Source organism: Gossypium hirsutum, chromosome A08 (genome assembly GCF_007990345.1).
Source record: "Gossypium hirsutum isolate 1008001.06 chromosome A08, Gossypium_hirsutum_v2.1, whole genome shotgun sequence".
Lineage (NCBI taxonomy): Eukaryota > Viridiplantae > Streptophyta > Magnoliopsida > Malvales > Malvaceae > Gossypium > Gossypium hirsutum.
Window position 1 is genome coordinate 5,332,817 of NC_053431.1, and position 16,823 is coordinate 5,349,639.

At 33.9% G+C, this 16,823-nt stretch overlaps 1 protein-coding gene and 1 pseudogene across 1 annotated transcript; one reads left to right on the plus strand and one right to left on the minus strand.

Annotated features, from left to right (window-relative positions):
- The first annotated feature begins 6,060 nt into the window (after positions 1–6,060).
- Positions 6,061–11,660, plus strand: LOC107886696 (protein disulfide-isomerase like 2-1-like; annotated as a pseudogene).
- Positions 11,661–13,994: 2,334 nt separating this feature from the next.
- LOC107949554 (uncharacterized) lies at positions 13,995–16,554 on the minus strand. The gene is made up of 3 exons (XM_016884248.2): positions 16,151–16,554; positions 15,845–15,942; positions 13,995–14,885 (listed from the first exon to the last, which is right to left on the minus strand). The coding sequence occupies exons 1-3, from the start codon at positions 16,283–16,285 to the stop codon at positions 14,321–14,323; spliced, it is 798 nt and encodes a 265-aa protein (XP_016739737.1). The 5' UTR covers positions 16,286–16,554; the 3' UTR covers positions 13,995–14,320.
- Between the last annotated feature and the right edge of the window lie 269 nt (positions 16,555–16,823).

Below are 16,823 nucleotides of genomic sequence, written 5' to 3' on the forward strand. Positions count from 1 at the left end.
AAACATTGCGGACGATGTAAATATTTATCAACTACAATTTTTTTTTTATAGTTAATTATATATTTAATTTAGGATAATTTGACATATTCAGGAAAAAACATATACAAATATATATATTAATACAACTATTTTAATGAATTTCTTAAACTAAATGAATATAAAATTTGTGCACATTTTTTAAAGGAAAAAAGATGCATTTCTTAATTCTTATCATGTGGAAAAAAATAGCTCGTGGCGTCCTTAGACAACCATGGTAAAATTTTAAATTGGTAGAGATTTCCCTAAAGAGGAGCAAGCATATATGTAATTTGGATGTTGCTGGTTTATATATATATATATATAAATATAAATAACTCTAATTTTTTTTTCATTAACTATAAAAATAACCTATTTTTTTATTATGTATGTAAATGACTTAAAATGAATAGTAAAAATAAATAAAGTCAAAAATATTGACGTCATTCACTTGTCACGTCAGATAATTAATGATTGTTAAAATTAAAAAATTAATTTTTTAGAAGCTGCCAATTTATTTGGCGTCACTTGTATAAATATCACTTTTAATACCAGTATTTTAGCATATTTCTTGGGCCAGAAATTAAATTTTGGGGAAGTCTCAATCTATTTGGTGTGAACAATGTAGAATAATGGTGGAGTCAAATAGATTAACCTCGCTACTTTTATTGTGTCAGACTTTTTTTTAAAACTCAAATTATTTTTTTTATTTGATGATGTTGTAAAAAATGGCACGACCACCATGCTACTAGTAATTTTTTTTGAGTTTTTTTAATAGAAAAAATAATTTCTTTGCTATTATTTTTTTGGTGGTGCATTATACAGTTTTTTTTTTCATCAAACTATTTACGCTGACGATTTAAAAAATAATTTAAAAAAACTCAAAAAAAAAATTGCTGGCAACATGGTAATCACTCATTCTTTATGACACCACCAAATAAAAGAATAATTTAAGTAAAAAAATCACTTAAAAAAATGTTTAACATAATAAAAGTGGTGACACCAATTTATTTAGCTCCAACACTATTTTATTATTACTCACGTCAAATAAATTGGCACCTCCCAAAATTTATTTTCTGCCCCACAAAATACACAAAAAGACTAATTTTGAATGTGGTATTTATACAAGTAACGCTAAATAAATTGGCATTACCTAAAAAATTATTTTTTTTAATTCTAGCAGTCAATGGTTGGCTGATGTGGTAAGTGGATGATGCCAGTCTCTTTGGCTCCACTCATTTTCACTATTTATTTTAGGTCATTTATGTACATAATAAAAAAATGATCCAATTTTATAATTAATAAAAAATTTTGGGTTATTTTTTTAATAATAATAAAAAGCCAATGTTGCTTCTACACACTATAATAAACTTTACGTTCATGTCTATTGCAATTGCACCAAATAAATATCAACTTGATTAGCCGTTTTGAAGTTGATGTACTGATTAGGTCCAAAAAATATTTAAGAATTGGATTCAAGGCACTTGATTAAATTAGTCTCTTTACTATTAAATAGATCAATTTAATTTTCTTATTATTAAAAAGAATTAGATAATACTAAATTAGAACAGAGTTAATATTTATTCTATAAAAATATCATTTATTATTTAACATAGCTAATATTTTTAAAGTTTTTATAATTTTATAAATGAAACATTTTATTTAGAATTGAATTACAATCAGGGGAGAATATAAAAATTCTTTTAATGGAGTAGGAATTGAATTTTAATTTTTTGAAGAGGTCAAAATGTAATTTTACTATTTATTAATTTTTGATTTCATCATTTTCAAAAGGGATTAAATAAAAAATATTCATTTTGGGGGCCAAAATTCAATCTTACCGTGTATTAACTTACAATTTCATTATTAATAAATAAACTAAATTGCATGATTTTCAAATTTGGAAGCCAAGGCCCCTGATTGCCTCTCTTAAAATTACCATGACTACAATTAAAAAAATAATTTTAAAACAATTATTATACAGTAAAAAATTAATCTATTTAATAATACGAAGCTAATTTAATTTAATTCTTAGAATACACGGACCTCCCAAATATTTATACAAAACTAAAATCACTAAATTTCAAAAGAGAGAACCTATATAATAAATCCATTCGAAATCGACAGGTAACGATTTTGTTTGTTTGGCAAGCCTTAGACCGGGAAAAAATATCGAAAACCAGAGTATAAAATTGGAGGAAGCTCAATTATAAAAAGAGGGAAAACAAAAGAACAAAAATGGAGAAATCTCAGATATGGTTTGTTAGGTATGGGTCCCACTATGTGGGAAACCCATAATTTCTGCCACACTTTATTGTCTCTTTTTGGTTTTGTCAAAAGCCATTTTTGGGGGGCTTTTAACGGGTGATGTGGGCAGAAATTTTTGCAGAGCTAAAACAAAAAAATCTCAAATTAAAACAGAGAGAAAGAGAGAAGAAAATTTCAGTTTTTCAAGTTTGGTGCAGCAGTGATCAACTCTTCGATCGAAGGTTCATCCGTGGTTCGATTGAGCTGATTTTTGGACAGCAGCTAGGCGATAAGGTGTTCTTGACTTTGTACGGTCGGATTTTTCATCCGAGTCTTGTAGCGTCGGAAATACCCATTTTTCAGCAGCTAAGTTTTTGGTGATGTTCTCTCATTTTTCTCTCTTTTGCTAAAGATTACATATTGTTAGCCTTGTCGGAGTTGAATGCTTGTTGTAGGCTTGATATTGTGATCTTGTAGTCGAACATTTGATGATAGTAGAGCTCTTTATCGGACTCTAAAGTCCCGTGGTTTTTACCCTTGATTTAGAGGGGTTTTCCACGTAAAAATACCGGTGTCTCTATTTATTTTTGTTGTGGTTGCATTAGTTGATTTGTGGTTGATTAAGGTTGCTAGAGAACATATCTTGTGCTATTGTGCTTGCCATAATTTTTGACAGGAGTTATAAGGAGAGAAAGAACACCGGTTGTGCTTTCGCTTTGTTTCGGTTGTTCGGTTTCTTCCCAACAAACTGGTATCAGAGCTTGGTTATTGTGTCAGATAATTATGGAAATTAATACGAGCAAGATGATTATGTTGAATGGCACAAATTATCAACTTTGGCGGAATAAAATGAAGGACTTGTTGTTTGTGAAGGCTTTGCATCTTCCGGTCTTTACTACTCAAAAACCCGATTCAAAAGTGATGAAGAATGGGAATTTGAGCATCAACAAGTGTGTGGCTTTATTCGGCAATTTGTTGAAGAAAATGTTTACAACCACATTGATCAGGAGACACATGCTCGAACATTGTGGGAGAAGCTTGAAAGCTTGTATGCTTCGAGGTCGGGCAATAACAAGTTGTTTTTGCTGAAGAAAATGATGGCGCTGAAATATAAAGAAGGAATGTCTATAGCTGACCATGTTAGTGAATTTCAGAGTGTGATGAATCAGTTGCTTGGTATGGGTGTCAAATTTGATGACGAGATTTTAGGACTTTGGTTGCTTGCTACTCTACCAGACTCTTGGGAGACCTTTCGAGTCTCACTCATTAATTCTGCCCCACAGGGTATTATTACTTTGGATTTGGCTAAGAGTGGTGTGTTGAATGAAGAGGTTAGAAGAAGATCTCAGGGTTCTACATCACAGTCCGAGGTGTTGGTTATCGAGAACAGGGGGAGAAACAGAGACAAAGATGGAAAGGGTAGAGATAAAAGCCGAAGCAAGTCAAGATCAAGATACAAGAATCTTGAGTGTCATCATTGTGGTAAGAAAGGTCATATCAAGAAATATTGCTTCAAGTGGAAGAAAGAGAACAAAGGTGGTGGTGATAAACACGATCGGAATGACAATGAAAAATTCGAGTGTGTTGCTACTGTTACTCGTGAAAATCTGTTAGTTATTTGTGATGATAATTTGGTCAACCTAGCATGCGACGAGACTAGTTGGGTGATTGATACTGGTGCATCACTTCATGTCACGTCGAGGAAGGAATTCTTCACATCTTATACTCCTGGTGATTTTGGGGTATTGAAGATGGGTAATGATGGTTTGGTTTCGGTTATTGGTATGGGAGATGTTAGCTTGGTGAGTAACAATGGAACAAAGTTACCTCTCAAGGATGTCAGACATGCACCGGATATCCGTTTGAATTTGATTTCTGCAGGAAAGCTTGATGATGAGGGATTTTGTAACACCTTCAGTGAAGGGCAGTGGAAGCTGACTAAAGGCTCCTTAGTTGTGGCTCGAGGAAAGAAGAGCTCAAATTTGTACTTGATGCAAGCTTTGACTTCTCGAGAGATGGTGAATGTGACACTGAATGACAGCTCAACTGAGTTGTGGCATAAACGACTCAGTCACATGAGTGAGAAGGGGCTTAGCTGTTTAGCGAAGAAGAATCAACTTTCGGGTTTAAAGAATGCTACACTGAAGAATTGTGCTCATTGTCTAGCAGGAAAGCAGAGAAGAGTTTCATTTAGAAGCCATCCTCCTCATAGGAAATCAGAGTTGCTAGAGTTGGTCCATTCAGATGTTTGTGGTCCGATAAAAGTAAGATCACATGGTGGTGCACTTTACTTTGTGACTTTCATTGATGATTGTTCAAGAAAGCTATGGGTTTACACTTTGAAGTCTAAAAATCAAGTCTTTGAGGTGTTTAAACAGTTTCAAGCATCAGTTGAAAGGGAAACTGGGAAGAAGTTGAAGTGCATTCGTACAGATAATGGTGGCGAGTACACAGGGTCGTTTCATGAGTATTGTCTACGACAGGGAATCAGACATCAGAGAACACCACCAAAGACTCCACAATTAAATGGGTTAGCTGAAAGAATGAACCGAACATTGATTGAGAGAGTTAGATGTTTGTTGTCAATGAGAAACCTGTTCTTGTTGGGTATACAGATTCAGACATGGCCGGAGACATTGACTCGAGGAGATCTACTTCAGGTTACTTAATCACTTATGCAGGGGGAGCTGTGGCATGGCAATCGAGACTGCAAAACTGTGTTGCATTGTCCACCACCGAATCAGAGTTCATTGCAGCAACCGAAGCGTGTAAGGAGATGCTTTGGATGAAGAAGTTTGTGCATGAGCTTGGTTTTACTCAGGAGAAGTATGTCCTGTACTGTGATAGCCAGAGTGCTATTCATCTTGGTAAGAACTCAACTTTTCATGCTAGATCTAAGCATATTGATGTGAGGTACCATTGGATACGAGATGTTCTTGAAGCTAAGCTGTTAGAGCTTGAGAAGATACACACTAATGATAATGGTGCTGATATGTTGACGAAGGCCTTACCAAGAGGAAAGTTTGAAGCATGTTGTTTGACCTCCGGTATGGAGGCATTCCCCACATAGTTGGAGGGGGAGATTTGTTAGGTATGGGTCCCACTATGTGGGAAACCCATAATTTCTGCCACATTTTATTGTCTCTTTTTGGTTTTGTCAAAAACCATTTTTGGGGGGCTTTTAACGGGTGATGTGGGCAGAAATTTTTGCAGAGCTAAAATAAAAAAAATCTCAAATTAAAACAGAGAGAAAGAGAGAAGAAAATTTCAGTTTTTCAAGTTTGGTGCAGCAGTGATCAACTCTTCGATCGAAGGTTCATCCGTGGTTTGATTGAGCTGATTTTTGGACAGCAGCTAGGCGATAAGGTGTTCTTGACTTTGTACGGTCGGATTTTTCATCCGAGTCTTGTAGCGTCGGAAATACCCATTTTTCAGCAGCTAAGTTTTTGGTGATGTTCTCTCATTTTTCTCTCTTTTGCTAAAGATTACATATTGTTAGCCTTGTCGGAGTTGAATGCTTGTTGTAGGCTTGATATTGTGATCTTGTAGTCGAACATTTGATGATAGTAGAGCTCTTTATCGGACTCTAAAGTCCCGTGGTTTTTACCCTTGATTTAGAGGGGTTTTCCACGTAAAAATACCGGTGTCTCTATTTATTTTTGTTGTGGTTGCATTAGTTGATTTGTGGTTGATTAAGGTTGCTAGAGAACATATCTTGTGCTATTGTGCTTGCCATAATTTTTGACAGGAGTTATAAGGAGAGAAAGAACACCGGTTGTGCTTTCGCTTTGTTTCGGTTGTTCGGTTTCTTCCCAACAATGGTTAACCTTTGGAGCCTTGTCCTTGTTAGTGGCATCAGCAATGGCGGCCGATGTTATCGTATTAACCGAAGAAAACTTCCACAAGGAAGTTGGTCAAGACAAAGGCGCTCTCGTCGAGTTCTATGCTCCTTGGTAATGATTTCTCCATCGCCTCTCTCCCTCTCGTTTTTCGTTAGATCCTCATTGTTCGATCTTTAGATCTTACCTTCAGCAATTGAAAAGAAAACATGTTTGATTTTCTCTAGAATTTGAATCTTCTATAAGTCCTTTTAGACAGACATTAAATTTATGTGATCGGTTATGGATTTAGAATAATCGATTCTTCTATGGAAGAAGAAGAACTAAGTTCCTGCTAGTTATATCCTCAACGTAATTGTTTTCTCAAACCACAGGTGTGGACACTGTAAGAAGCTAGCTCCCGAGTATGAGAAGCTTGGAGAGAGTTTTAAGAAGGCTAAATCCGTCTTGATTGGAAAGGTTAATGATTTATAATAATGAAAATTTTACTATGATGAAGTATTTCTTGCAATTTCTATTGATTGGAAAGATTAGCATATGGATTATTATTGATAAGGTATTTTGTTTCGAATATTGATTGTGAAAAATATACTAAATTGAAAAATTTTCTTGGTATTTTTATCGGTTTTTATTGGATTCTTTTTCCATTTTTCCTTTTTGTTGATGTGGTGTATAGGTAGACTGTGATGAGCATAAGAGTGTTTGCAGCAAGTATGGTGTTCAAGGCTGTTCAAGGCTACCCAACAATTCAATGGTTTCCTAAAGGCTCTTTGGAACCTAAAAAGTGAGTCTAATTTAACTCATAGAAACTAAAATTGGAAGTTCGAATCATGTTTTGTATTTTGTAATTGGTGACAACATTTTATTTAAAATATTGCTTAGTACATCGAAAATTTTCTCTAGGTATGAAGGACCTCGCACCGCAGAGGCCCTTACTGAGTTTGTGAATAGGGGAGGTACATTCGTCTTTATTGCCTTTTAGAAGTTATAGTTTGTGGTTGCTGAATCTAGGAAATTCTGTCTTGATTTCTTTCTTATGTGTTTCCTGTGGTTAACTAACTGAATGTAGATTAATGCCCTAAGGCAAAAACCTACTAGGATTTTGCTAAGCTCATGTATCGTTTTACAGGGACCAATGTGAAAATACCCTCTGGCTCCGTGGCATCCAATGTTGTAGTGCTAAATGCTGATAATTTTGATGCGGTTGTCCTTGACAAGACCAAAGACGTGTTGGTTGAGTTTTATGCTCCTTGGTAAGCATTTGGTTTATTTTGCAAAAATAACAGAGGTTATGGACTTTTTCTTGTTCAGCTGTTTCAAATTCCTCTTAAATGTTTAAGAACCTCATGGTATTTTTTTGCTAGGTGTGGCCATTGCAAAAGCCTTGCTCCTGTAAGCATCTATTTCTTTGCTTAATAAATTAGGCATCATTACTCCTATACAAGTAGCGATCTCCATTCTAACCCTTTGTTTTTCTCTGTACAGACCTATGAAAAGGTAGCGACGGTATTTAAAATGGAAGAAGATATAATAATAGCTGACCTAGATGTTGATAAAAACCGCGGTATAGGTGAAAAGTAAGTGTAAATTTAGCCAATAATTCGGTTTTCCTTTATAAAGGGAGGGAATGTGATGCATGTCAAGGCCTTTACACTATAAGTGCAGGTATGAAGTGTGTGGACTTCCAACATTGAAACTCTTTTCAAAGGGAAACAAAGCTGGTGAAGATTACAATGGTGACAGAGATTTGGATGATTTAGTTAATTTCATCAATGAAAAGTGTGGCACCAATCGTGACGCGAAAGGGCAGCTAAATTCAAAGGTTAGACCTCATAGTTTACACTGGTACATCATGTTTCTCACTACCAATACTTCTTTATGAGATTAATTGTTCCCCCCTTATTTCTGCGTAGTCTGGTATTTTGTCAAGTTTGGATGCATCGGTTCAGGAGTTCCTGGCTGCTAGGGGTGACGAGAAGAAAATAGTCTTTTCTAAGATCGAAGAGGAAGTTCAGAAGCTTAAGGGTTCCACTTCCAGGTATTGGATTGGTTTCTCAATGTTCAACTCCCTGGGAGAACTTGTTAATTCCTATTTTTTTTATTTTTCTGTGTCATTGAGCTACTTTCAGTGTTGATAAAACCGGGCTGGATTAGCCGGTTCAGTAGGGAATTGGTGGCCCTTCCGGTCTGGAACATTCCAAAACCAGTGGCTGGAATTAGGTTTTGGAGGTCTAATGAAAATTTCAAAAATTTTTGGAGTTTAAATGAAAATTTAAAAAGAAAAAATCGAGGGTCTAATTAAAATTTTTGTCAGATTAATGAGAATCTTTAAGATTTTAAGAGAGCTTAATTAAAATTTTTAAAAAGAATTAAATAGTATAGTAAACTCAATTAAATTTCTAAAAACTTCAACGGAAAATAACTTTTTAAAATACTTGAGACAACTAAAATTCTCTAAAAATTTCAAGAGGAAAATAAAAAATTCCCAAATTTTTGGGAGGCGAAGTCGCTTGTAGGCCACCATTACGGTGTGCCTCTACCCAAAACTTGGGAATCTAATGAACCAGTAGAAAATCACAGTACTTATAACCATATAATAAAGATCATACTATTGAGACAAATAATATATCTTATTTGTAACAAATTACTATATTTAATATAAAAACCACATTTAATTTATAGTTTAATTAAATAACCTAATTAAACTAGTGGAATTGATTGAATTGGTGACCCAGAGATCATACAGTTTGACTTTCAGTTCGATTTTCTTTCATTGCCTATTGTTGTATGCTTACCATTCATTTTGCTGATTGTCAGGTATGGAAAGATATACTTGAAGGCTGCTAAAAGCTGTTTGGAGAAAGGTGCTGATTATCCAAAGAAGGAAGTTGAGCGGCTGCAACGCATTCTTGACCAGGTAAGGATTATTCTCGAAATCTTGTGGTTTGACTGTTACAACTTCATATCTCTGCCATTGCTACCATGTTTTACGATAGATTATTAACAAATTTTTAATTTTCCTTGTCGTTACACGTATTTAGACACGAGAATGAGATATATTCTTTATTCTCTATGTACATGAAAAGAAATAAAAATACCCATATTGGACATGTATTTGTGTCCATTCCCTCCGAAGTCGGAGTGACATGAGACTTACTTGATAACGATACCCACTTTGTAGGGTGGTTAAGCTGCCATTAACTTTACGAACCATACTTCTCCATTATAATATGCTCTAACAATGAGTTCTTGGTGGCAGTCAATAAGCCCAGAAAAAGCTGATGAACTAACTCTCAAGAAGAACATCCTATCAACTTTTGCATGAACTAATTCACTTGTTGACCGCACCGGTGGGGTTCAATTTTCGTCCTCGTTTTCTGAGGATCAGTTTTCCGACCATTCCCGGGATTTTGGATTTCACTCTATAACCTTTGAGTGGATGTTTCTGCAGGTAAAGAACTATAATTAGCTATAACAGTGATTTAATTCGGCATTTCTTCAAAATGTTGCCCCCTTTTTTGAGTTTTTATTTTATTTTAAGCAGAATTCAAAACTTCAAATTAATAACGCAATTTATGAGAGCTTCAATTGAAGAACCATTTACTGTGCCTATGAAAAGAATTACGGCAAGGCATTACATTACACTTCCTCAAATTTTAAAAAGTGCACTGGGGATTATTTTATTTTATTACGACTATGTGTTGTGACCTTTTTTATATTCATTTTAATACTTTTTGAATATGAATACTATTAATTTTAATAATTATTTGTTAATTTTTTATAACAACAATACATATCCAAGATATTGGAAAACAAGCTGCGCGGAAGATTGGGTTTAAAGGTGCACAATTTTTTAAAATTTTAGGATTAAAACATTTTTTTAATTCTATCGTTATTTTCATTTAAACTCAATTTATAACATATTTTATTAATATTTTAATTATGATTAGACTTATTTTTATTTAATTAAGATTAGACGGGAATTTTTCCGGCTTTTTAGGGAGAGACGTGTTCTCTCTTTTTCACTTCTTTTCTTTTTCCAGTTTCAATAAGTCAAGGGGATTTTTTGTTATTGTTACTCTTCCATTACGCATAGTTTTAAGCAATTAATTTATCGGGTAAATCAAGCTCGATTAAGAGATTATGAGATTTGAGTTTGTAATTCAATTTTTTTTCTGTATTTATTTATTTTCCTTTTGATGACATAGCGAAAATCGTTTTTTTTTTTATCGATTCAAGAAAGACCTTTTGTCTAATAGTTAAAGTGATATTAGGATAAATTGATCCATAATTGTCTATTTTTCTACTCACTAGAACAAATTAATATAGTTGGAGTGAAAGGTTAGTAGGATTAGGTTATATTATGAGGTTGAGTAATCTAATCTAATCTAACCTAATTAACCGCACAATTAAGTCTATTACTTAAAGCTTGTTTTTTTTTGTTTTTTTTTAATATTGTAAAGCTGGTAACAGATGACACTTCTAATGTTGTTCTATTCTATTGTCGAGTTGTTTTTCGACCATTTTAATTACTTGCCAAATATTTTTAAAAAAAAATCTATAATCCGTGATTAACTCCTACACTGAAGTTAGAACCGCCATGAAGCTAGAATTCATCAAATTGGTGGATTAAGCACCCATCAAGTTTTGGCGTCATTGTCAGAGACTTGGTATTTAATTATTTTCATTTCTTTAATGACCAAATTTAAAACACAGGTACACTCGAGTTCAATTTAGAAATTGAGAAGACTGCTCTGCTCATACCTTAAGGAAGGAAGCGAACCAGTAGAACAAGCAACTTGAATCTCTTTTCCTTTCGCCATCTGAGGAAAAAGCTGATGCTCAAGCAGACTTCCAAACCGAAACTAAGACAGAAATTGAAGTCGTGGCTAATAGTCAAACCATAAGGGAACTTGTTGCACCGAAAGATCATCAGTCATTTTGCATCACTTACCCAAACCGAAGGTACCATTCAAGTTAAAATCAGGTTTGATTCACTTACTCCCGGCATTCCATGGCTTGGAAAATGAAGATCCACATAAACACCTTAAGGAATTTCATATTGTTTGTTCAAGCATGAAACCACAAGCGGTAACTAAGGAACAAATTAAACTTTTACCTTTTCCATTTTCCTTGGCTAATTTGACAAAACAATGGTTGTTTCATTTACCATCAGGCTCAGTTGCCTCTTAGGCAGATATGACCCCTTTGTTTCTTAAAATATCTTTTTCCAACATCTAGAGTAGCCGGAATCTGTAGGTAGATTTGTGTAATCAAGTAAAGAGATTTAGAATCACTGTACGATTACTGGAAAATGTTTAAAAAGTTGTGCACAAGCTAGCTGCGACAGGGTATTTCTAAGCAATCCCTTATCTAGCATTTCTATGAAGTCTTACTTCTTATGAAGAGGAAAATGGTAGATATTGTAAGCGGTGGAGCCTTAGTGAATAGGACTCCTCAAGCCGCTCACGACCTTGTATCTACCATGGTTGTAAATTCTCAATAGTTTGGGCTGATTCTTGATTTTCTAAGAAGTGTATACAAAGTAAGTGTATCCTCCTCGGAAAATAAAATTAATAATATTGCTAATTTTATTCGACGTATCACTATAAGTAATATGTATAGGTTGAGATGTATGGAATATGTGCTACACCCAATCATGCGACAAACATATGCATAGGTTAAGATGGCTCTCAAGAACAAGTTAGAGCAGTTGGAAATTTTCAAGGACCTTCTCAATGAAGATATGATCTATACTTCAACACTTACCATTCAGGATGAAGTGATCACCCAATTTAAATTATGAAACAGGACACAATTCAATCCACATTATCGACATAATCTAACCATGCAACAACCGGAATCTTCATATACATCCCTAGAAAACCTTGTGAAATCTATTGTCACTAACACTCAGAAATTTCAATAGGAAACCATGACATTTTAACAGCAACCAAAGTCTAGTATCCAGGATCTAAATAACCAAGTCAACTCGCTGCATCAATGACCAAACAAGGTAAATTGTCATCTAAAGCAAAACGCAAGTGTATTTACCTTGAGGAGTGAAATAACGTTGGAAGACCCTCCTAGACAGAATCAAGGTCACGATAGTTACTGTGGCTTGAAAAAAATAATAGAACGATAGGACAATTAACTGCAAATCGAACCAAATCCTAAAAAACAAGAACTGATTGTTATATTGCCTTTATTTCCTAAAATGCTAGCCAAAAATAAGAAAGGAAATTAAGAGAAAAAAATCCTTAGAAACTTTCCGCAAAGTGGAGGTAAATATATAGTTACTTGATGTCATTAAACATGTACCACACTATGCTAAGTTTTGGAAGGAATTATGCAATAGCAAAAAGAAGCTAGCCAGGTTGAAAAGGTAAGTATGAGAGAAAATGTCTTTGCTATCATAAAAAAAAAAAAGATACCCCTAAAACTTCCAGTAAAATAGAGGTAAATATATCGTTACTTGATGTCATTAAAAATGTATCACACTGTGCAAAGTTTTGGAAAAAAATTGTGCACTAACAAAAACAAGCTAGTTGGGTTAACAAGGTAAGTATGAGAGAAAATGTTTCTGCTATCATCAAAAAAAAAGATACCCCTAAAACTTTCCATAAAATAGAGGTAAATATATCGTGACTTGATGTCATTAAAAATGTATCACACTATCAAGTTTTGAAAAGAATTGTACACTAACAAAAAAAAAAAACTAACTAATTTGAAAAGGGAAGTACGAGAGAAAATGTCTCCACTATCATAAGAAGATATCCCTAAAATGTAAAGGCTATGGTATATTTGCAATTTCTTATAAAATAATTAATATAGGAATTAAAAGGGCTATGTGCGATTTAGGCACATCCATAAATGTTATGTCATTATCATTTTACTCAACTTTGAATGTTGGTCCTTTAAAGAAACAAGTGTTATTATCTAGTTGGTAGATAGATCCGTAGTTTATCTAGAAAGTATTCTGAAGATGTTTTGGTTAAAGTTAGAAAATTGATCTAGGAATTAATATCAAAATTATACATGAACTTTGATTTTGTGCAATTGTATACATGAAGTTTTGATTTGATTCAATTCTCTTAAATTATTAACACAATTATTGATATAACATTATTTTATATTTATATATTACATACAAAAATAATTATATTCATTCAATGTAAAAGTAAAATGATATATTTATTTCTTTAAATATATATTATTGAATTAAAGTTAAAATTTTATGTGTATATTTGAATTACAATCAAATTTCATGTATATAATTGTACAAAATTAAAGTCCATGTATAAATTTGACACTTATCTCGTTAATTTTTCTTCCATATTTTTATGTAATAGATATGAAAAGTGATAATTCCTTCATTTCTTAGCACTGTAAGAACCAAAATGGATTTGTGCAGTGGCACAATCACTGTGGAGTTTGTTGTTGAATAGTCAATTTTGAATGTTTATGATGCGATAAATCATCTGAGTTAGGTGTCGAACGTTTAGTGTAGACATAATTGGTTCTTTGACTCATGAATTTTTTTATGATGATGATGAGTCAAAAACAATGCTTTGCAAGAGTGTTGACAAGCAAAACTTGAACCAACTAGAAAAATTGATTCCAGTAAATGAAACACTTGAGGATTTAGTGTGCGGAATGAAGCACTGAAGCCTCTTAAAAATGGTAACAAATTGATCATTACCCATACTGAACTTATGCCATCTGTTTTGCGGGCGCCTATCTTGGAAATGAAACATTTAAATATGAATAATGATTTAAAAAGGGGACGTTGCTCTGATTGCCTGAAAAATCATTAAGTTGTAACTGAGTAAACAATTTATGCAATTCTAAAGTTCAGACAATTCTCAGTGCAAGGCACGACAAAGAAACAACTGACAAACTCAAATGTGAAGCTGTTTATAATGAACCAACCATACATGTATATGCTCAAGTTCAACTTGCTTTTTGCAAAATCTATGCTGCTCCGACTCTTCATTTTTCTATAAGCTTTCATGTCCAGAATAATTTGGACGTGAATATGAAAACATGACACTCTAAATACATGGAAAGAATTAGAAAAAAAATTGAAAATAGCTGTATTGGACATTTGACAATCACACCCGAATCCAAGTAATATAGAAGTCTATTACATGCTCCAACAATAGGTCCAATTCTTGCATTGCAAATATGTTCAGGACGGCTTTTATCAATCAAAGCATCTAATCCTCAGAATCATCCCCTTTCAAATTCATGCTTGGCGCTCTGCAAGATTTCTCTTGACTGAACTCAGGATCTGAGTTACACAACAAAGAACACTCCTCAATCTGATATTCTTGATCATCAACTAAGGACTTCATAAATGAGCATGGTCGTTCCTCAACTTCAATATTAGGCACATTCTCTTGGCCTGGTCCAAAAGGCAATTCAAATGGTGATGGACTGGAAGGCTGTGTTCTCATCTGTACAGACCGCAAGAGTGCTGCCCTCCTTAAGTCAGCAGAGTGGCAAATATCACTTGGTGAAGATGGGAACCAACCCTCTGTATCTGACCCTCTTTGCCGGGGAAGTGAACAAGAAACAGTACTAACATTCCCATGCAAAGGGTATGAACTAGTTGAAGAAGTTGAGCAGAAACCATTTAGTGGTCTTTGATATCTATATGGGGAAACAGGACTTGTAGGCATGCTATCAGAATGGGATAAGCATGTGTTCATAGGTGCCTCACCAAATCTTGAATCATCTGAATCTTCTGACATTGGTGAATATTGCCATGACATTTCATCCCTTGAAATATAAAGACGGATGAGTTTTCGAAGATGCAAAAACTTCATCTAATTGATTTGAAAATGTAGAGAAAAAAAACACACACTAAACTGCGATAAGTTATATGTAGATAAACAAAATAGAGTAAACTGATGTTGACAATTAGCATTCGCAACTTGCAAATGTCATGCTGCTCCTACAATCGCTGTTGGATAATTCGTTTCACTCAACATACTGTTGGGCCAGTGAATAGAAGTAAAGACAATTTGAAACATAATCCCGCTTATCCTCTTATAATGCAGTCATCATTATCAAATAACAACTGAAAACAAGACCTTCAGTTGATGCAACCCAGTTGCCTAGTTCATGACAAGGAAAACACATTCAGCCCATTCAAGATAGATACAATATAGAACCCAGAGCTTATATCAATTTGTACATGCAGCCACCCTTAGAAGGTAATATTTAGCAGCAAGCTAGGGTTTGAATCCCAGCATGTGCAACCTTTTCCTTTTATCCTATGTTAAGACCTTCTTTATACCAAAAGAAAAGGGGGGGGGGAGAGAGAGACTGACATGACATCAACACCATAGTTAGGAAGGAAACACTTGATAAATAACCACAAAGAGAAAGGTAATGTTGCAAATTGTATTTCTAGCACCCGAGAACAGCTATGGCAATATAAAGCAATTGTAAACGATTTACTTCATTGTTACACAATCAGCAACCAATAACAGCTATTGGAATAAGAAGCAATCATATTCGATTAAATTGATCAAGATGTCCAACAGTAGCCAAGAACAGCTATATTCAAGTCCTTTCACTATGCCAGTATTAATAAGTCTCTATAAGAAGCCAATGTAGTTTCCATTTATTATATAGCTTAACTCCAAAGGTGAAATCATGACATGAAAAAACCCATCAAAAAGCTTAAATTAGCAAAAATACTTAGTTGATTAAGCTTTAAGGCAACAACTAACCTGGTATAGAACATGCCTTCAGACCTAGCGGGAGATTCCATTAGATTTTCAGGAAGTGAGTCGCCAACAGTTAACCCATTTAGACTAGACGCCATTATCTGCGACCAAATATTTTAATTTTTCAATAACTGAAGCCCTTTAATGCAAATATCTAAATTCTAAAATAATAACAGTATAGTGACCCGTGATAACAACAACCCAGATAAATTAATATGAAATTTAAACTTTCAACGCTTGGGAAATCTGGCATACAATTAAACAAAGTTGAAAAATGAATAATTTAACATTTAAAAGAAAAGAAGAAACCTCGCTGAGAAAACGCTTGTGAGAGCGGAGATTGTCAAGGTAAACCTCATCTTCAGGATCTCTGCTTCGTTTCCCAGTTGGGGAATGCGTGGATGTTGATGTTGATGATGTTGCTAAGCTGGATTCGGGACCCATTGTTCGTTTAGCTCTGGATTTTCGATTTCCTTTGTACTAATATTGAAGAAAAAGTATAAGATAACGAAGTATCTTTGATTTTAGACAAGATTAAGACGGATTCAGGATGGGGAGTTAAGGACATTGAAGGAGAATTTTGGCTCGAGATGGAGATCGAAGGAGATATGGTAACCTGTTCGCGTGTGTAGATAAAGATTATGTCATTTGTTTCCGTTCTTTGACACGAGTTGATGATGGAGAATTTCTGTTTTTTTTCTTTAATTAATGATGAAGAATTTCGATCCACGACATTTAGAATTAGACTTAAAGTAGTGGTTAAATTAATTAGGTTATTGATTTTCGATCCAATTAATTTGATTAGATTTAGTCAATATTTTTAATTTAAGTTAATCAATATGTATCGATTTATAGGACACTCGATTTAACCCCTCTTCCTAAATAATTTATCCGAACTTGTTTAAATAGACTAATTTATTTTTTAAGTTTTAAAAATATTTTTATTTTATTTTATTTTATTTTTAGTAATTTTATTGTAATT